The sequence below is a fragment of the Uranotaenia lowii genome, chromosome 1 (assembly GCF_029784155.1).
Source record: "Uranotaenia lowii strain MFRU-FL chromosome 1, ASM2978415v1, whole genome shotgun sequence".
Taxonomy (NCBI): domain Eukaryota; kingdom Metazoa; phylum Arthropoda; class Insecta; order Diptera; family Culicidae; genus Uranotaenia; species Uranotaenia lowii.
In genome coordinates this window covers 45,869,062-45,890,265 of record NC_073691.1, presented here as the reverse complement: position 1 = coordinate 45,890,265, position 21,204 = coordinate 45,869,062, and the positions used below count along the sequence as shown (strand labels likewise).

The 21,204-nt window shown below is 35.2% G+C and overlaps 1 protein-coding gene across 1 annotated transcript in view; it reads left to right on the top strand.

The window, feature by feature from the left end:
• Positions 1-21,204, top strand: part of LOC129739542 (all trans-polyprenyl-diphosphate synthase PDSS1) — a 332,301-nt gene that overhangs the window by 250,499 nt on the left and 60,598 nt on the right. Inside the window, exons 5-6 of the mRNA XM_055731025.1 lie at positions 7,868-8,009; positions 16,982-17,071. Coding sequence (XP_055587000.1) covers positions 7,868-8,009; positions 16,982-17,071 — 232 coding nt within the window. The remainder of the gene's footprint in view (positions 1-7,867; positions 8,010-16,981; positions 17,072-21,204) is intronic.

Below are 21,204 nucleotides of genomic sequence, written 5' to 3'. Positions count from 1 at the left end.
TCCAATAAATGATCTTTTTTCTTGTTACACTTTAATTAGTCAACGAAATTTTCATGGATATTGGGAGCCTTCATCATTCACAAAGCCTCAAGCGATTTCAACGATGATTCATATCCTACAAAGCTGGTAAAAATGAGGATGTAAAACATCAGTTGGATGTGGTAATTTACACAACTTAGACCGGTACTTCCTCATGCACTAAAATTTGCACATGAAAGCCTAGACGCAAGAACTTGTCTGGTTCAGAAATGCTACCAAAAGGTAAACTTTTCGAACGGAAAAAAGAATATGATTCTCGTGTGCAGTGAATGTTGAACCACCCTTGTCCAGACCGATCTGAGAAAACATACCGCGAACTGCGCCGTCCAAGAAGTGCAAACTTCAAGATTTTATTACCCCAAATCGGACGATTGACGACATGAATGTTTTCCGCATTGCCGGTAAAATCTGAACCCAACTTTCAGGGAGGTCACTTCAACCTTCACTTAGCGGCATAACGCGAGGCGAAGGGTTGAAAGACCAGAAGGGCACCAACCTATGTTCCTGTGTAATTTCCGAGTACCTTGAACTTGAATCTTGCAACAGATTGCATACTCCCTCCTCTTGAGAGCGTTCGCCAGAGGTCTTACTTTTTCATTTTTATGTAATAAAAGACAGACCCATCGGTTGGAAAATCCCCGGCTCTAAATAGTCACACCTCGTAAAGTTGATCAACTGTTTGCAACTTGTTAAAGGTGGCCAACCTGTCGAAGGTTCTTGTCCCTAGGAAAAAGGTTGAGCCCCCTCGCCGATGCTTTGTTCCGGAGGGTAAATTACCGACCGATCGTAAACCAGTTCAGAACAAACGGTTGATTTGTGCTGAGAACTAAATTTATTCCGATTGCAGGATAATTTTCATCTGGTGGTTCCACAGATGCAGAAGGTTGAAGGACGTTCACGGTTCACGTTCTAAGAAAAAAAAAATTGGAAAGATCCGATTGACGTCAATTGGAGTCGGTATTGAAAAAAATCTCAACATGGATTAGGGATTCAAACAGAAGTTTTCCAAAAATTCCACCCAAAAACTGGTTCGATTGAGAATCTTGTGACATAAACTGGAAAGCGTTGGCGTAAAAGGTGCGTCGTTCTTAACGTTAGATTCCTCCGTTTGACGTCAGCAACGATGTGATCCCTTCTTGGGAACACCCGAAAGATGAGCGTTTGGATGCAGCAGCAAACACATGCCAATCGATTGGGCCCAAAAGTCTTTGTAGGAGATTAAATTTTATTTTATTGCCGCTGTCAGTTTTTTTTTTCAGAATCTACGGTTTGCAACGAGGCGACTTTCTGATATTTCATGCTTAAACAGCTTAAGGTTTTCTTAAAGATAAAAATTCTTAAAGATAAATTTTATAACGTTTTAAGGTTGTCAGATTGCCTGGTTTAATCCGGATTTGCCCTGATATTTGAGACAAAATCGGAAAAAAGTCTGATCCGACCCGGATGCACAGATTTCATTGAAAAAAGTTTGATTTTGCCCGGATTTATTAGCTTTATTTGCCAAAATAAAAAAAAAACAATTTTTTATGTTAGTTTTTTTTTATTTATGTGTCCAAATCGACATTTTTTGAGCAAGTTTTATATAAATAATCATTAAATGTTTTTTTAAAGTTTCAAGTTTTTTATTCTTGATTTGTGTTCGTTATTACTGGGTTTTGATCAAATTTGTCCAGATATAGCCCGGATTTTTTTTGTCAACAATTATTAAATAGAATTTCCGGATTTTGCCAGGTTTTTAGATAAAATAATGAAAATGCTATTCATTTTTTCGTTCTGCTGTCTGATAACTTTTTACGGCTTACGTTGTAACATTCATTGTACAAATTAATATGAAACTTCAATTGATACCAGAATCTCAACCTTATTTTAAAAATAGGAGAATGTTAACTTGATCTGAACTTGAATTTACTGCTTTTTGAATGAATGAAATCATGAAATTTTATCTTTAAGTTTCCAATTTCAGTCTGGTTTGGAAACTTAGATTTCCTTTTTTTTTAAATCATTTCAAATGGATGTGAAAAAAGAAATCTGTTTATAATCTTTCTTTATATTTTGTTTAAAATCATTACAGCAGAATCCAGTACTTTATGTTAAACTAAGACCTTAGATTTGGGACGAGCTTCAAAGCTTAAAAAACTATCATGATTTGGAAATGAGAACAAAAGTCGGTGGATCTAGGATTGAATCTCAGGAGTCTAATTTCCAATTTTGTAAAACAAATGTATGTTTTTTTTTCAACTTAGTAGGTAAATCAAAACTTGAAAAATTGAAAATTTAAAGAAATGGACGTTGAAAGTCGAAAGTCAAAAATCGAGAAAACGGAGGTTTAGTTTAGGATGGTCGCCATAACAGTTAAAACTCGAGAGTTGAAAGTTAAAAATTCAAAGTTAAATGTTGAATGTCGAAAATATAAAAAATATATAAAATATAAAACTAAATCGAGCTTGATGAAGGGGCGCCTTAAAGCGTTCAAAGTGATGATTGTTTTAACCTAAAAATCACACTAAGGGAGGACCACAGGATATTGCGAAAATCTAAAATTCTTTTTTAATGCTAAATGACTAAAGAAATCTAAAAAGGTTGAGATCTCAAATTATTCATGATAAAAATTTTGACCGAAAATTGACTTTCTTGAATTTAGAAGTTTCTTTTGAAGAGCTTGTGTTGGTTTACACTGTCAATAAGATCAATTGTAAAATTTAATATGAAGTTTAATTATATAATGTTTGATTCTGAATCTCATTCATAGAAATTTTGAAAGATTAAAACTTCTTTCGAACCTTTTTTTTCAAACCTTAATAACGAGATCATGATATTTTAACTTGAGTTTCCGAATTCAATCTGATTTAGTAGCTTGAATTTTCGAATTTTACGCGTAATGTCTAGTTTGATTCTTAGTTTTAAAAATTATCAATCTGAAAATAGAAATTTCTTCATAATTTTTGCTTTTGAGATTTAAAATCAGTACTACAGTTTTCAAAACTTTTTTTTAAACTGAGACTAAAATTCAGTTTCTGGTATCGGAAGAGCCTCCAAGCTATGAAAACAGTCATAACATTTCAAAACTGAAAATGAGAAGCGAAATTTGTGGGTTGATGATTAAAATGAATACGTCAGAAGTCTAAATTCGAATACTTAACCCAAAATGAACCCCCAAAACTGAAAACTTAAAGTTTAATTTTGGAATGTTAAAATATCAAACGTCATCAATAATTACAAAATTCGGAGGAAATCGAAAATTTGAAAGTCAAATAAGTCAAAAATATAAATGTTTTCAAAAGTCACCCTCATGATTGTTCAAAAAATTCTATGTTTTCCCTAAATATTCAGATATTCTGTAACTCTGTGATATGACTAAAATGTGTATAAGTGACATTTTTTGTGGTGTAATTTTTTCTAATTTCATTCAAAATCTAAGTCTATTTATGTTTGAAATTTAAAAAAAAATCAGTGAGCATTACCAAAATCTTAAATTTCCAAATATTAGAAGAATGAATCAATTCCCAAAAATAACGTTTTGATTTTATAAATGTTTACATGTGTTTAAATCGGTTACAATTAGCAACATCTTCAAAATTTGGCGAAATTTGGATTTTTTCTGTGATCTCGTCAGTCGAATGAAGTTTCTAAGTGAATGTCAGGAATTAAAAATGCAAAGTCAAATGTAGTAATCCGAGAGTCGAGTTCAAAAGAAGAAACTCGAAAGCCAAAGTCTTCAGTTGATTGTCGAAAGTTTAGAATCTAAAATTTAAATGTCAAAAGAAAAAAGTAATAGTTCACAAGTCAAAATGAAAGTTAAGAGTCGAAGGTAAAAATACAAATTCGAAAGTAAACAGCCAAAATTCAAGAGTCTGAAGTGAAAAATAAATATATGGGGAACTCGAGCGAGAAAATTAGAAGCAAAATTTTTGGGTTGATTATTGAAAGTAATGCATCAGAAGCTTGAATTCGAATACTTCACCCATTGTTAAACCTAAAGCTGAAAGTTTAAAGTTTGAAATTGGAGTGTAAAAATATCGAACGTCAAATCTTAAATGAAGAAATTCGAAGGAAAGCGAAAAATCGAAAGTCACGAGTGAAAGATATAAAGTTTTCAAAAGTCACAAGTATGGTTGTCGAAAAATTTCCGTGTTTTCCCTAAATATTCAAAATATTTGTAACTCTGTGATATGACTAAAAAATAAGTGACAGTTTTTGTGGTGCATTTTTCTCTAATTTCATTCAAAATGTACCCCAAACATACGAAAAAAAAGTTTATTTAGGTTTGAACTTGATAGAATATCAGTTAGCATTACCAATGTCATAAAATTTTCATTAATAAGAAGAAAGAATCAAACCTTAAAAAATGACGTTTTTATTTTAGAAGTTTTTACAAAGTTAAAAAATCTTTAGATCTGTTACAATTTGCAACATCTTTAAAACTAGGCGAAATTATAATTTTTTCTGTGATCTCGCCAACCTCACAAGCAAGGTTGCCGAATATTAATCTGTGTTTCAGACAAAAAAAATCTCTAATTATGTGATTTGAACCTAAAATTCTGTGACGGTTTTATGTGATCATATTTTTAATCATATGAATGAAATCATGTGAAACATCAACGAATTGGAAAATTTTTACAGTTTTTATAGAAAAAAATCAATTCACATGACCTTGTTTCCATGTTTTCATGAATTAGAGTCAAAAATGAAAAGTCGAAAGTGACATACTAATTTATAATGCTGGATTTCTGTACAAAATTTAAAAAAACTGTGAATTCTGTGAAAATTTCGAAAAAATTCTGTGATCTGTGGCACAGATTTTGCGACGAAATTTAACTCAAATTTCTATGATGAAATAAATTTTTCTGTAATTTCGTTAACCTCACAAATCGAAAATAAAAATTTAGAAGACAAAAGTGGAATGAAGGTTCAAATTGGAAGGTCAAGAGTTGAAAATGCAAAGTCTAATGTAGTAATCCGAGAGTCGAGTTCAAAAGAAGAAACTCGAAAGTTATGAGTCGATTGTCGAACATTTGGAGTCAAAAGTTGATAGCCCAAAATTTAAATGTCAAAAGTAATTAGTAAAACGTCGCAAGTTGAAAGAAAATTGATAGCCAAGAATCAAAAATTCAAATACGAATTCGAAAGTAAAAAGCCGAAAGTCAAGTCGTTGCTTCGATGATATAAAAGTTGAAAATCGACAGTTAAAAATGAAAATCCCTAGCCGAGAGACGAATTTTTGAGGAAAAAGTCCAAAAAGTCTAAAGTATGTCGAAAGTCCAAAGTTAACAGACAAAATTGAATGTTATAGGTCGAAATTCAAAACTTGAATTTCGAAAGTGGAGAGTAGAGTCCAAGGCAAAAAACGGAAATGTTGAGAGACGAATGTTGGAATTCGAACGCTGTAATAAACTGAGTGGATTGGGGTCATTTTTGAGTTTCCCAATCCCTGAGGTCTTAAAACTTTTGTTTTGGTTCAAATTCATCCCTGATTTTTTGCAGAATTCTTAAGTAATGTTTACATGAACAAAATAAGAACTTTGTGGTTTGAATGGATGAATTGAATATTTTGTACTAAAAAATTAACAAAATTTTTGTTTCTTCTGTGGAATTGAGTCTGCTGCTGATGGTTTTTGATTCAATTTATAAATTCTCTAAAGGAAATTTTCCGCTGAACAACTTTTTCGAAGATCGTAACTTCGCAAACCTAAAAGTTCAAATTCTTTCATGAAAAAGTTACTCAAAAATTCTGCAAAAAAACATAAATTAGTTTTGAACCAAATCGCAGCTTTTTAGACCCCAGGGTTAGAGAAATTAAAAAAAGGCCCCAAATCGACTCAGCCTATTGCTGTAAGCCTAAAGTTGCAATCAAAATCGAGTGTCGAAAATTAAATGTAAAAAGTGTGAAGTCGAGAGTTGAAAATCGAAAGCTTCAGGAAGAAATTAAAGATTGAAAGTCTAAAGACCATAACATGATGGAAAAAGTCGAAAGGCGGCAAAAGTCAATAGATAAAAGTCGGAAGTCGTGAATCGACGTTCGAAAGTCAGATATCAAAATTCTAACGTGTAAAATCTTTCTTCGGAAAATGAAAGCTAGAAGCCGAAAATCCATAGTCGAAAATTTGAAATTTAATGTGGAAAGTAGAAAATCGAACAACGATAGCTAACAGTTGAAAGACGAAGCCTAAAGTCAAAGCAGAAATTCGGAATTCGAAATAGGAAAAACGAAAACCAAGACCAGAATTGAAAGTCGAGGCAGAATGTCGAAGTAGAATGCCGAAAATCAAAAATCCTTTTAGCTAACAGTGAAAACAACAGTCGAGAATCGATAGTCTAGAGATAAGAGCTGAGTATCGAAAGTCGACATTCGAGAATCTAGCAAGTGCCTAGAATCGAGAGTCAGTGTTTTAGACAAAAAAGTCCTGAATCTGGAATCTGAAATCGGGAATTCGAAAGCCGAAAAAGATAATCGAGAGTTGAGAATTGAAAATAGTTCATCGATAATCGCAAAGAGTGTATGAAATTTTGAGAATCGAGTATCGAGGAACGAGAGAATCGACAATTGAGGAACGGAGGTAAAAAATTGAGAAATGATAATTTGAAAATCGAGCATTGAAAATTAAAGGAAGAGAGCTGAGCGTAGACAGTGAAGAATGATAAGTAAGAAGTAGAGAGTAGAGAGTAGAGAGTAGAGAGTAGAGTGTAGAGTGTAGATAGTAGTGAGTAGAGAGTAGAGAGTAGAGAGTAGAGAGTAGAGAGTAGAGAGTAGAGAGTAGAGAGTAGAAAGTAGAGAGTAGAGAGTAGAGAGTAGAGATTAGAGAATAGAGAGTAGAGAGTAGAGAGTAGAGAGTAAAGAGTAAAGAGTAGAGAGTAGAAAGTAGAGAGTAGAGAGTACAGAGTAGAAAGTAGAAAGTAGAAAGTAGAGAATAGAGGATAGAGTGTAGAGAGTAGAGAGTAGAGAGTAGAAAGTAGAGAGTAGAGAGTAGAGAATAGAGGATGGAGAGTAGAGAGTAGAGAGTAGAGAGTAGAGATTAGAGAGTAGAGAGTAGAGAGTAGAGAGTAGAGAGTAGAGAGTAGAGAGTAGAGAGTAGAGAGTAGAGAGTAGAGAGTAGAGAGTAGAGAGTAGAGAGTAAAGAGTAGAGAGTAGAGAGTAGAGAGTAGAGAGTAGAGAGTAGAGTGTAGAGGGTATGGAATAGTGAGTTGAGAATAGAGAGTAGAAAGTAGAGAGTAGAGAGTAGAGAGTAGAGAGTAGAGAGTAGAGAGTAGAGAGTAGAGAGTAGAGAGTAGAGAGTAGAGAGTAGAGAGTAGAGAGTAGAGAGTAGAGAGTAGAGAGTAGAGAGTAGAGAGTAGAGAGTAGAGAGTAGAGAGTAGAGAGTAGAGAGTAGAGAGTAGAGAGTAGAGGGTAGAGGTTAGAGGGTAGAGGGTGTAAAAGGGTAGAGAGTAGAGAGTGATAATTCAAGAGTCGAATATCAAGAGTAAAAAATATAAAATTCAAGATTGATTTGTAGTGCTTTTTCTGAAATTTTATTTTGACCTCTTGAATAAAAACAGTTATTTGAAAGAATTTCAATATAACATTTTAAGAGGTTAAGTATTGGATTTTTTTTTAAGTGAGATTCCTTGATAAATTTTCTTAAATTATATTGACCAAATCTCTACTATTATTTTTTATCACAACGTTTTCCACCGTTGATAATTGCTTTCATTTCTGTTTTTCCGTATCTTTTCACGCTCTCACGCTCATCTGCTCCCGCCTTCTCGGTGCACTTCCGGAAACCATCATCATCCATCATCAATGAACCATTCAATCCAATCAACTACTGGCTGTCGCTTAACCAAACGGCTTTAGCAACATAGTGCACGCACAGCGACAGATCGCCATGATTTCGGAGATGATTCACACCGCCAGCCTGGTACACGATGACGTCATCGATCAGTCATTCGCGCGGCGAGGCAAACCCAGCGTCAACGTCATATGGAATCATAAAAAGGTAAGTAGTAGAGTATGTAGGTGGTGGATGCTCAACCTATAATTAGGGCCTCCCGTGAAGGAAGACAAAACTTTCGGTTGTCAATCAACAACCCGGTGATGTAGGGATTACATAATTTTGTCATCGGTAGGGTAGCGTGTCAAGGTTCTGGCCGCCCGTAAAAGTCGAATTCCTCAAAGGTGGAATCATTAAAAGAAAAACCATTTTTGTGACATTCCGTTCGGATCAATCTTGGAGTTGATTCGACAACTACCTATCGCTTCCAGTAGTAAATAGTGGGTTAACCGGAGATCCGGGTTTGTTTCATACGTATGGTACTGATGACACGCGCTGCTCTCCAAAGGGGTGGTAATGAAAGTTTTGAAGTGACTTTGTTGCGTGGGATTACGTGGCGATTATTTGCCAAAACAAATGCCATTTCTGTTGATCTGATACGTCAAAAACGCGCAAGTTCAAATGGTTGGCCCGACCCGGTTAGACTTTCAAAAATTGAAAGGTTCACCTCCTACTTTGACTAGGTTTTTAATTTGTTTTACAAGTCTATCTTATTTGACAATTTATTGATGGGAACTTTGTTTTGTTTTGAACTATAAAAGTTGCGTTTTCATTTCATTTATTTAAACTTCTTGGTATTTTGACATCGCATGTGGATAGTCGGACACAAGCTCAAGATTCAGAAACATCCAACTCGAAAAAGATTATTGTGGAGGTAGCCCAGGATCCAGATCAAAATTCTCACTCTCTTACCCCGGTCTACGATGTCTCAGGAGATGTTCATAGAGGGATCCGAAAGTTCGACTAGAGGATCAACCCGAAAAAGAACTGAGTTGGATCTCTCTCACATTTTGAATCTACACTACGGTTAGAATGCGTGAAGTAGCAGTTGTTAGTGCTTTGGTGAAAGTTGTTTGTAAGACGCTTAGTAGAAAACAAATTCAGCTACAAATTGCTGTCGAAATATTGAATATAGCCATTTACACCGTGTCTAATATATTCTAATACTCTAAAAAAAAAACGAACACACGTCTTAAAGTGGTCTTAAAGTAAGTCTTATACGCTTCAAGAATCTATTTGTTTCTATGGTTGATAGAATAATATGCATTTTCTTAGCATTCCAGCCAAAGAAAAAAAAGATGAAAAAGTTTAGAAGTAATAATGAAATTTCATCATGAGGATCCAAACTTGTAAATTGATTTTCCGTATTTAGTATGATTTTTAGTATGTTGTAGTAGCTAAAATATACTGAACAAAAATGCGCGCTCTCATACCCACAAGTATTATCCGGCCCAAAAGCGGTCATTTCAGTCTAGCTTCGAGAAACATTGTAGCAAACAACCCCCCTCCCCCCCTGCTTAAGAACCTGAACCTGAAAGTGTTAAGCTATCCGACAACCAATAAACCAGTTAACTGTTGCGTTTCAATTGAAACTGAGAAGACAAAGTTGCTTCAAAGTAGCTGTGGAACTATCTCAGTGGAATCGTAATGGAAACTCATCGGAACCGGTCACTGAATTACTACTTTCGTTTTCGCGCCGCAATCCAGACAGATAGTAGAAGAGAAACGACGACGACGACGACGACGACACGCATTGCTATTGAAATTCCTTTCAAGGCTTTCTGTCCCGTGCGATTACGATCGAGGTCAGCCATCTGGAGGGTAACAAATGAACGAAAGAAGGTTTTCGATTGATTGCTATTTGTAACTTGGTGTTGATTCTTTGGGGTGGTTCAAGACAAATGACACCTCAGTTCTCTGGTTCAGCATACAAACTGACTATATAATTAGAATCCTACCTCAACTTTCGGCTTGAATCGATTGATTCTTCTGTTTTCCTTAGAATATCGTTCACATTCGGACAGGTGAGCATCTCATCCGCAAATTTGAACGAATTTACTCAAGTTTTAGTCATCGCTAAAAAAAACCTTGACATGTTGAAGAAATTTGAAAACAAGGAAAATCTAACAACTTCTCCATAGTAATAATGAGAATATTGATTTCCAGTTTGAAAACTCATAATTTTTGGAACAGTTTTGAGATAGTAAATTTTTTTTTCTGTGGAAGAGTTTGAAATAAAATCTTCTAGAACTGGGTTTGAACAAACATCATAAGGCTTCCTCTCAGATAAACACTTTTCGACTTATACTTTGGGAAAGATATTGATTCTTTAAGAATGTATAACGTGATTTTTCCATTTTCGAAGCCCTATCCGTCCACCATAGTCTGAATTCAGAATATCTACAAGCAGAAATTTGACATGTAACATGTTGCCGCAATCTTTTGCCTTGCCGTACAACTTTATGACTGATTAGCACACATTTATGAAGCATTTCACGATCATCTCCGACTCGACCGACTGATAGCCGGGGCCCAGATGATGTGTATTAAACTTTTGAATGTACTACCTACAGCTGCCTTTCTGGCTGCCCTTGGCTCATTATGCGCTAATTTTTATGCTCGCGTATCTTCGTTTCTGACAGCAGCAGATATCAGATGATCTCAGGCAACCCCTCCGGATTGGAGCAAAAAAAAGCATGAGGGAAGAAGGGTGAATTGGAATCTCACACAACTTCCCATCTACCTCTGTTTAAAATCTGTGGGTATCTGTGAATGGTTGGCGTGTACCCCAGCAGCCAAACCTTGCACAGTGAGCCAGGTCTTGGTCCAACTTGAAGAGTTTGCGAATGAATTTTTACCGTTTTAATTAGCCAAGATTTCGGCTTCAGATTGGGAAAGATAGAAACTGCAACCAATCGCAGGAAAGGCACAATGTCAAAAGTGCAATTACCAGCCCCGAAACTGACATTTAATCGGTAGGTATCCAACTTAGCTTTTGGCAAATTTTTGCTTACACCCACCGTGTCCCTCGTCAAAAACCTACAGAATTGTGTACGGATCTTTTCAGAAGGTATGTACTTCTGCCGCTAAGGTGCTAAATAGAGAAGGTGCCGGCTAAACGAGTTCTGTCCCAAGTGGCAACAAATTCCGAAGACGCGTATCATTGTGGCTCACTATCAATCTGGTTGACCTTAGCCGTTATTGGTTTGGATCGTTCGGATTCTGGCCGCCACCGACCAAAATCCCTGAATGCGGATTAGATTGTTTACGTTTTTTATTGGACCCTTAGGAGCATTAGAAGTTGCAGCAACAGAAGCAAGGGGGCGAGGCTGTTGAGATGGTCAGGATTTTTATAGAAATTCCTTTAAAGGAGTTTCGATCAGCATAAAACCTCAGATGTTCAAACAAGGGTCGTAGAATCTTATTGGGCTAGCGTGGGGATGATCATGATTCAAACACATGAGGGTAGAAAAAGACTGTTTCCAATAAATCTCTAAAAAGAAACTTTATGACAGCACTACCAAGGGCGAAGAGGTCGTCCAACTGAACCTTAAACACTGCTATACAGTAGACCAGTCGTTGCGGAAGATGATTGTTGAGGAGTAGTTGCACCTTGCTTTAGCAATGTCCGAGGCCTCAGACGGACTCGAACGGACAGAAATGGATTTAAAAAGCTTCAGGTCGAATTATACTCGAAGCCTTGGCAAAGTAGAACCAGATCTAGGATAACCTACATCCCAGAACTTACACAGTGAGGGACGTCCACTTTACCGTTAGCTACAACATGGGCTAAAGTACGTATAAAGGTAGAAGAGCAACTTCGTTTGGTGCGACGCCTCAGAACAGTTATGGTCAACTCAACGTGCCCGAACAAACTGAGGAAGATTATAATATGAGTATGAATATGAATATGAATATGAATATGAATATGAATATTAGAGTGCCCCAAATGACCCGACTTTTGAAAAAGTTATGCGCTGCAGGCTGAAATTGATTCTTGGCCTAGTACAAGATCTCATGCCAAATTTGGGCCAGATCGGATCACGGAAAGGGGTCGCTCAATGAGCCTGAAGTTTGTATGGGTTTTTGAGACATTTTGTTCGGGAGAAACATGGAAAACCAGTTTTTCATCAATAACTTTGGATCCCGTCGGCCTATTTCTTTCAAAAACGGTTTTTCTTAAAGCCTAAATTATGAAAAATGTTTCATCCGTAGACTGCATTTCGATAAAAGTTGAGATAAAAAAGTTATAAGGCTTCAAAAATAGGCTATCTTTTTTAACGGTGGTATTGAACACTGTTAATGTGGCGTCAATATGTTCGACCGCCTCGACTCATTAACAGTGATAAATACCATCCTTAAAAAAGTTAATCCATTTTTGAAGCCTTATAACTTTCTTATCTTAACTCTAATTGAAATGCAGTCTTCGGATGAAATATTTTTCATAATTTAGGCTTTAAGAAAACTCGTTTTTGAAAGAAATCGGCCGACGGGATCCAAAGTTATTGATGAAAAACTGGTTTTTCATGTTTCTCCCGAACAAAATGTCTCAAAATCCCATACAAACTTCAAGCTCGTTGAGCGACCCCTTTCCGTGATCCGATCTGGCCCAAATTTGGCATGAGACCTTATACTTGACCTTGGATCAATTTCAGCCTGCAGCGCATAACATTTTTGAAAGTCGGGTCATTTGGGGCACTCTAGTTTACATGCAAAAAACGGTTGATTCACAAGTTGTGCAGAATCTTATGGCCGGGGTTAAGGCCAATGTGCTGGCATTTGCGTATGGGCTGTAAATAAAATATGAGAAAAATGGTAAAAAGAAGTTTAATAGTCATTCTTCAATCCTTGAAAATTTGATGGCAATCGGATGAAAACTCGAATTTTGCGAATCAATTTTGTGTGTGGCAATTTCATCGGGGACACCTTTTACCTTCACAATGCTTCGATTGGAACATTTATTTATTTATTTATTGATGATCCTAGGCTAAAGCCTTTTATCTTAATTTAAACTTAAAAATTAACATCGACCATACTTTTAATTTTATGTAAAACACCTCTTAATACTATCTTTGATTTGGTTTAAGTATTAAGATTAATTTCTTCTACATGTGCATTGTAAAGTGCCCTCATCCTGTACATTGGTTCGTTTCTCGCGTAATTCTGTATCCTGTTTAAAAGCTGGAATGGCCTTACGCTGCGTACACTACTGCCTCCTTCGTTGGGATATATTTGTGAAAGCATGTACGGCGAATACAATCTTCCACTTGTCAAATCCTTGAAAAATAATGCATCGTTTGACTTCCTGCGGTATCTAGCGAATCCAATCCGACCAGCATGCACAGGGCTCGGTAATTCGGCATTTCCTCTTGCCATCCAAGATTCCTCAGTGCGTATTTGAGAAATTTCTTTTTAACTCTCTCCAATCTGTTAACGTGGACATTGTAGTAGGGTTGTCAAACAACACTGGCGTACTCGATTGTGGTCCGAACTAATCCAACATAAATTGAGACGATTGTGTAAGGGTCATTCAACTCATGGCAGACTCTACCGACCATTCCAAACATAGAGTTAGCTTTGGCTACTACCTGTTCTATGTGTTTCGTGAAATTCAGTTTTTTTGTCTATCTCGACTCCAAGATCCTTTACAGAGGTCTTTCTAGTGATAATCAAGCTGTTTTCAAGGCGATAGTCATACATGATATTCGTTAGTTTTCGAGAAAACGATATAATACTGCATTTTGAGGCGTTCAACTTCAATCCATATATTCTGCAACACTTCGAAAATCGGTGCAGTGCGTTTTGCAGAATCGAGCAATCCTTCGGGTTGCGAACAGGGAGAAACATTTTCAGATCATCTGCGTATATCAGCACAAAAGTGTCCGGCAGTACCTCGGGGAACTCGTTCATAACAGTTATGAAGAGAAGGGGTCCCAAGTGACTCCCTTCTGGCCCTTCACTGTTGACTGAGAATGCACCGGATCTGACATTCCCCAGCTTTACATATTGAATTCTTTCAATTAAGTATGAATGAATCCATTTAAGGCAAGTATTGGCAATTCCATTTTTGCTGAGCACGGATAGCAGGGCGCTGACTTCGATCGAATCCAATGGTTTTGACATATCAGTATAAATAGCGTTGACTTGCAATCCTTGCATCATTCATACCGAAATTCTCGATACAAGCTCTCCGAGCTTTGTTATGGTTGATCGTTTTTTAAGAAAACCGTGTTGAACTTGCGACATTTTTCTTTCCAACCATGGATACATTTGGTCGTACACGATACTTTCGAAAAGTTTCGGTATGGCAGAGAGAATTGCAACTCCCCGATAATTTTCGACAGATAGCTTGGAAGAGCTTTTATGGATCGGTACAATATGCGAGATCATCCAATACTTTGAAAATATTCCTTCTTGGAGTGAGTCAGAAAACAGGCAATGTAAGGGTTCTAGAAGTCTATTGACACACTTTTTAATGAGCGAATTCGGTATCCCGTCAGGACCACTGCCTTTGGATTCGTCGAGCATTAAAGTTTTCCTTCTAATATCTGTTATCGATACTTTTAGCTGAGGAAAAACTTCCTCCTGAAAAACATATGTCTGATCAGTTTGAATATTACACATTTCGCAGCAGTACACATTTCGAAAATAATCGGGGAATAGTTTTATACGATACATTTGTATTTGTGGGTATCAAATTTAATTTTCGCTTGGAGTTAACATACGTCCAAAAACGTTTCGGTTCAGTTTGAATATATCTCTGTATATTTTTCAGGTATATGCAACGTTGGGCTCTGTGCAAGCTTCTGAATGCATTCACTGCTACTCATACATTTTGTTAACTTGAGATTTACTTCTACAGTATCTGTTATGCTTCTTTCGATTCTCTTCCAGAAGACGAATTGTTTCAGCACTGAACCATTCGGGGTATCTAGAGCTAGTTGATTTTAATTTAATTTAATTTAGTTGGTTCAGCAATGACCCATAAACGACAGTGTAGAATAACAAAATGTTTAAATCTAGAGCACATTCAACCGAACGATAACTTTCACTATGTTATCAAAAACCCCAAAACTGCTCAAAAATTCTAACATAGGGCGTGCATGTGCATTAGCTAATTCATATGTAACACAGACTATTCAAAATAAGGTTGCCAGATTGCCCGGTATTATCCGGGTTTGCCGGATATTTAATACAAAATTTGTTCCTAAAACGGCTGAGTTGTAAAAATTTTTAATTTATGCATCCTAAACGAAATTTTTTCAGCAAAGTTTTATAACAATATTAATGAAAGGTTTATTTGAAGCCTAAAATAAGATTCACAATCTGTCGAAAAGTTTGAAGAATATTTTTTTTTTAATTTTCCTTCTTGTTTTTAGTGTTGAGTAATTTCTGGGTTTTGGCAGAACTTGTCCGGATATTGCCCGGATTTTTGGTCATTAACTTTGAAATCAATGGCTCCGATTTTGCCAAATTTTTATATAAAATTGCCCGGTGGATTTGTCCGGCCTAGATACGTGCTGAAAATTCTGGCAACCTTAATTTAGAAGTAGCCTTCACTGGGTTGTCTACGAAGTGCACATTTTAGTATCCACAATGTTAGTGTTACACATAATCTTTCAATGATGAAATCCTCTCTTTTTCAAAGTCACTGCTTCCAAAAATGTATGTACTCTGTAAACAGAAATCAGTTAAATTATCCTGAATCGCCTTATCGCTGTAATAGATAGATGAGTCCAAATTTATTTATTTGATCGTTAATCCCAAATGGGCTTAACCTTTAACCCTGTCTACTACGAAAACATGAGAAACTTTCAACATGATAATTACTTCCCATAATCAAGATTGATACATCGCTAATCGCGGGGTCAAGCAGCACACGACAACGTCCACTTCCTGATCACGCACCACCGCAAAAATTCCTCAAAAATCAATCTACCCATTCTTAAGCCATCATAAATGTTGTGATCCGCCGATTGAATCGCCCTCCCGTGGTTTTTCGGAATTTATGCTACACACACAAATTGGGCTTCTGCTGTCGAAGGAACAAAACAGGATCAGAATAGTGCAACAACAACATTTCGATCAGGGGGGGGGGGGGGGAACTTGATCGGCCACTCGATAGAGTCATTCGAAAAATTTCAACTCAATCGGTAATTCAGAACTTCAGAAGTCTCACTCAGAATGTTGAAAACAACATTGATTTTGATTGGCTCCCTGACAGCTCTCCCATTTTGCGAGTTGATTAATGATGGTTGTTAGGATGTTGTTCTGAGTCGGTTTGAAGTTGTCAATGAGCTGATCATGTATCAAATTACCGGATCGTTGTCTCGGATTCGAAATTCGTTTGAAGTGAGACGACAAATTAGTGTTTCCTATAAGAAGGGTTAAAAATATTATATTTTGAGAAACACTTGAAACAAACTTTCGGCTAACTTTTAACTACTTTTAAACTAGATTATTGCTTCTGAAAAATTTCAAAAGCTTCAATTAGGCGCTATACTAGAAGCTATTAGCTCCTTTTCGAATTTTTGACTTCCAATGACCTATGGAGGGAGTCTCAAAGTATCGAACCGAAAAATGAAGAAACTCAAAAAAAAAAGCTGTTGGCGCCCCCAGGCACGTAGTCGCAATAAAATTTTACCTCTTTAGGCAAACCGAACGCATCGCAGAAGCAGAGGTGCAAATTGGTGGATGATTAATTTCTGTATCTGATTTTGGCTCGCAGGGTCCTAGCACATAATCGGTGCGAATTGTGAAATGCACTCACTCACTCACTCTTTCACTCGCCATTTCGACTCGACTCAAAAGCGAAATCGAATGTGTTAATTAAAATCGGTAGAATCGGTAATGAGCTCGCTGTTGTTGTGGGCGTTTGCTAATTATGCGCAGTCCCTTGTCTGATTAGTTAGGTGATAATGAGCGATTTGAATGCAATTTGCCAGAGGGCTTGACATGGTTTTAATTTTATCGACCGAATGCGTAGGAATTCGGTGTCCAATTTGATAAACTTTTTTTTTTGGTGGGCATGAAAAAAGTTGATGATGCAACGCAACTTCGGTTTTTTTTTAAGAAAAATGTTTTAATAGAGGTTAATTTCTTGCAAACTTTTAATAATTAATTCTTCTGTTTTTCAGGTGACACAGGCTGGCGATTACGTGCTTGCTGTAGCGTCTATGTTGCTGGCCCGACTTAAACACGACGAAGTTACTCACATCCTCAGTCAGGTAATTTTTTTTGACTTTTTATTTTTAAAACAAAAAATGGAATCTTTGTTCAACATCTTATTGTAGAAATCAGCAGCAAATAACTGAAAAAGGAACTTCCAGTTTTTTTTTAATTTTGCCATAGCATATATGATTTTTCTCCATAAATATCACTGCGTTGTCAAAATTTCAAAATTTATTTTTTCCTCATTACCTTGCAATTTTAAAGGCACTCGAAAGGAATCAAAAATGAACCTTACGACAGGAGTTAATAATTAAGATTTAATGCTAAAAAATCATAATAAATGTGCTGAAACGTGCTATTTTTCAATATTTTTTTAATATGCCCCATGAGTTTGATATTGCACGCTAGTGGTCAGTGGCCAGTGGCGTGACGCCAATTTTCAAAAAGGAAAATTTTAATTTTAAATTAATAAAAAATTTAAACTATTTTCAGGAAAATTCAACATGAATGAATCAGCACACTTCTTTTTTTAAATTTAAATATCTACGTACACTCTCTTTTTTCTCTTTACTACAGAACAACTGCAACTCTTAAGTTATTAATTTCAAATTCCAATTTTGGATATAATTTCATACTTTTGCTTCTAGTTTGGATTTCAGATTTTGCACCAAAAAACCGGTTTATCTTACTGATTTTTTTCATCAATATCCTAGAAGAAATTAAAATTGAATCATTTTTAATTCCTATTTTGGATTTTTTTTTTACTTGGATAGGAAATTTATTCCTCGAACTGACAAAATCATTTCTTCTGAATCTCAGTTCTACGATCGCATTCTGAATCTGAATTTGAACAAGAAATCTTAATATGAGAATTAAATAATAGTGCGGAAAAAATAAACTATAATTCCGATTTTGAATATGCTCCTAACAAAGTTTCAAATAGGAATTAGAATGTTAATCGGTTTTTTATTTTCATTCTGTCATGAAAAAATGATATTGTTCATAATATTTTTTTACCTTTTAATTCAAAGTGTTTTTTTTTTTCAAACCAACACTTAGGTAGTTAGTCTCGGAATCGCAAAACATTCTTTAGATTTTGAAATGAATTGATCGATGTAATTTCTATTACTGATTTTTAGTTCATGTGCGAAAAATGTGTTAGTCTAACTTAAAGAACAATGTAAGTTAGAAATTTTTAAAATCGTATTGAAATAACTTAATTAAAAATGTGAAATATTATGATGAGTGATAACCTTCATTTGAGTCAAAATAACGGCTTCAAACCTGTTCACTTGTGTTCTTCCAACTGAAGTGAAACTGATTTACCGGGTCAGTAATTGCTTCACTCATTTAAAAAATGCATAAAAGTTGTTCTAAGTTTTGAAAAACTTCAATATCAAAAGCTCAGAAACATTCTTTCGTGATTCCAAAAATAGTTAATATTTTTCTATCAGATTTCTCTAAACGTTGGGAAATAAAATTTTTAAAACAATTTCCTCTCTGACCCCAGAATAAATTTAAAAATTTAAAATCCAGATTCAAATTGAATATAACAGGTTGAATCAGACTTAATTATTGTTTTTGATATACCTAGTTCAGTTCGTTTATCAGTTATCAATGACTGATTTCTCTCAAAACTGATTAATTTTAGAAATTTTTTAATTCTCAAAAAAACAGTTTTTAAAACATAAACATCGGAAAAGCCAAAAATCCTATGAGCAATATGTTGAATGCTATAGAAAAAGCTTGTTTCTGAGTAACTTGAGTTCAGCTTACGAACTAGTTCCGGTCAAAACCGACGGCTGTTTTTGGTCCTTGAACTAAGCATAACAATAGTAGATTTTCGCCTTTCCTTAAGCAATGTTTTTCTTTTTTTTTTAATTGGATTTTGGTTCTGTATATTTGAACGAAAACAACTTTTAAAACTGATGTTCTTTGGAATTCTTTTCTAATTCCCTTCCGGACTTAAACACACAGAATCAAAGCACGATTTCAATGCCCTTGAACTAATACACTAAAGCAGTGGTCGGCAACCTTTTGAGTCAGAGGAGCCGAAAATTAAAATTTTCCAAAATTTGTATGTTCTAAAGAGCCACATTTGTCTATCTAAAACTTCTAGATTTTTTCTCTTCTCAATTTCGATGATAAATTCTAAATAACACAAGGTTTTCATAGTTTGGCTCCAACAGCTCTAGTTTTTGAAAAACCAAGAAATGATTCAAAATAGAACTTTAAAAATTCATTAAATTTTTTTCTGCAATACTGTGAAATTTTATTCTGTTTTTCAATTTGAAGCTTCAAAATCAAAAATCAGCATGCTCTAAAATTACAATTGACTTTTCTTTCTGTTCTCTGCCCTTATTCAGTTTAAAATGAGAATTTCATGAAATTTATGAGCATGTTGAAACAAAATATAGATATATTTTTTTATATTTATAAGCATAAACCTGAAATATAGAATCTTCATTATAAGGGACTCAGAAATGTTTTTTTTTAATTTGTGAGATTTTTACTCTGAAACCAAAATATTTAGTAAAACATATTTTGAAAAAAAGTTCTGGATGAATTCATCCAATAGAATACATATCACAATACTGCTATGTAATTTGTTTGAGCTAACTTATGTGAAATTAAGTTTTCTTTCGTTAAATTTGGGAAACTGTTATAAAGAAACCAAAAATATTTGTGTATATTTTTTTTTGCCTATAAACTTAAATTTTCAACTTTTGTTTTTTTTATTCTAAAATTTCTCACATTTAGACTGGTACAAAAAAGTCTTTGAATTTTCAGAAGAGTATTGATAGAGCCCCACAATAGTCACCAAAGAGTTTTAAGAGAGTCTTGAAAGAGTCTTAATTTATATCTCTAAAGAGATTGAAGTTTGTTTGAAACCAACATCAGCGGATTTAAAAGAAAGTCGATAAAATCTCCAAAAATGGGCTCCAATGAGTTTCAATATTTTCTGCGAAAGTTAAAAAAGAGTCTCAGAAATTCCTAAAAGAGTCTCAGAACAATCGAAAAAGTGTTTCCAAAATACTTTAAAATGTCTCAAGAGTCCTGAAAGAACTGTAAAAGAGTCTCAGAAGAGCTTTGAAACAGCCTGTAGACTCAAATGACCCGGTCTTGTATAATAATCCGGAAATTATAATAATAATAATAAGTTGAAACAGCCTCAAAACAGTCAGAAATATCCCAAAACAATCTTTAACAGATTTAAGAGAGTCTGTAAATTGTCCTGTAGAGTTTCAAAAGAGTCTTAAAATAGCTTTATAACAAGCTCAAAAGTGCCAAATCAAGTCTAAAGACACTCAAAAAAGTCTCAAAAAGGACGGCAGAGAGCTTCGAAATTCCCACAGAGAATCTCAACAAGACCTAAGAAAGTTTTAGATTAATTTAAAAAAAGTCTCAGGCCACGAGTCCTAAAAAAGGCCTCAATGTGTTTGAAGAAAGGTGCAAAAGAGTCTGAAGAGTCCTGAAAGAGCGTCTAATGGCTTTTAAAAGAGCTTTAAAGGTGGTTCTTAGAATAAGGTTGCCAGAATTTTTTCAGCACGTACCCGGGCCGGACAATCCGGGCTATTTTCATCTAAAAACCTGGCAAAATTCGGGCAATTAATTCCAAAATGTCGACCAAAAAACCGGGTAATGTCCGGGCAAATTTGGCCCAAATCCAGGAATTACTCAACACAAATCAAGGAAAAACATGAAAAAAACTTTTTTTTTTCATCAGCAGTTTTTAAATCGTATTTCACGTATCCAAAAAAAAAATTTCTCTTGGTTATTTTTATTAAAAAAATCGGTTTAGACGCATAAATAAAAAAAAAATTACAACATAATTTGGCAAATAAAGTGAATAAAGTGGCAAATAAATAAATCCTGGCAAAATCCAGGCATTTTTAACTGAAATCCGGGCTACCGGGTCGGGCCGGATTTTTGCCAATTTTTGAGTTAAATATCCGGCCAAACCCGGATAAAACCGGGAAATCTGGCAACCTCATCTTAGAACAGTCTACAAAGAGTATCGAATCAATCTTAAAATAATTTTAATAGGTTATCAAAAGAGTCTCAAACGAATCTCAAATTTGGAATCTCAATATTGGTATCGAGCTAAACTAGAAGAAGTCGAATTTCGGTTCAGATGCCATTTTAAAACAAAACATGGTGGCTTCTGCTGAAAATTGAAATGATTTTA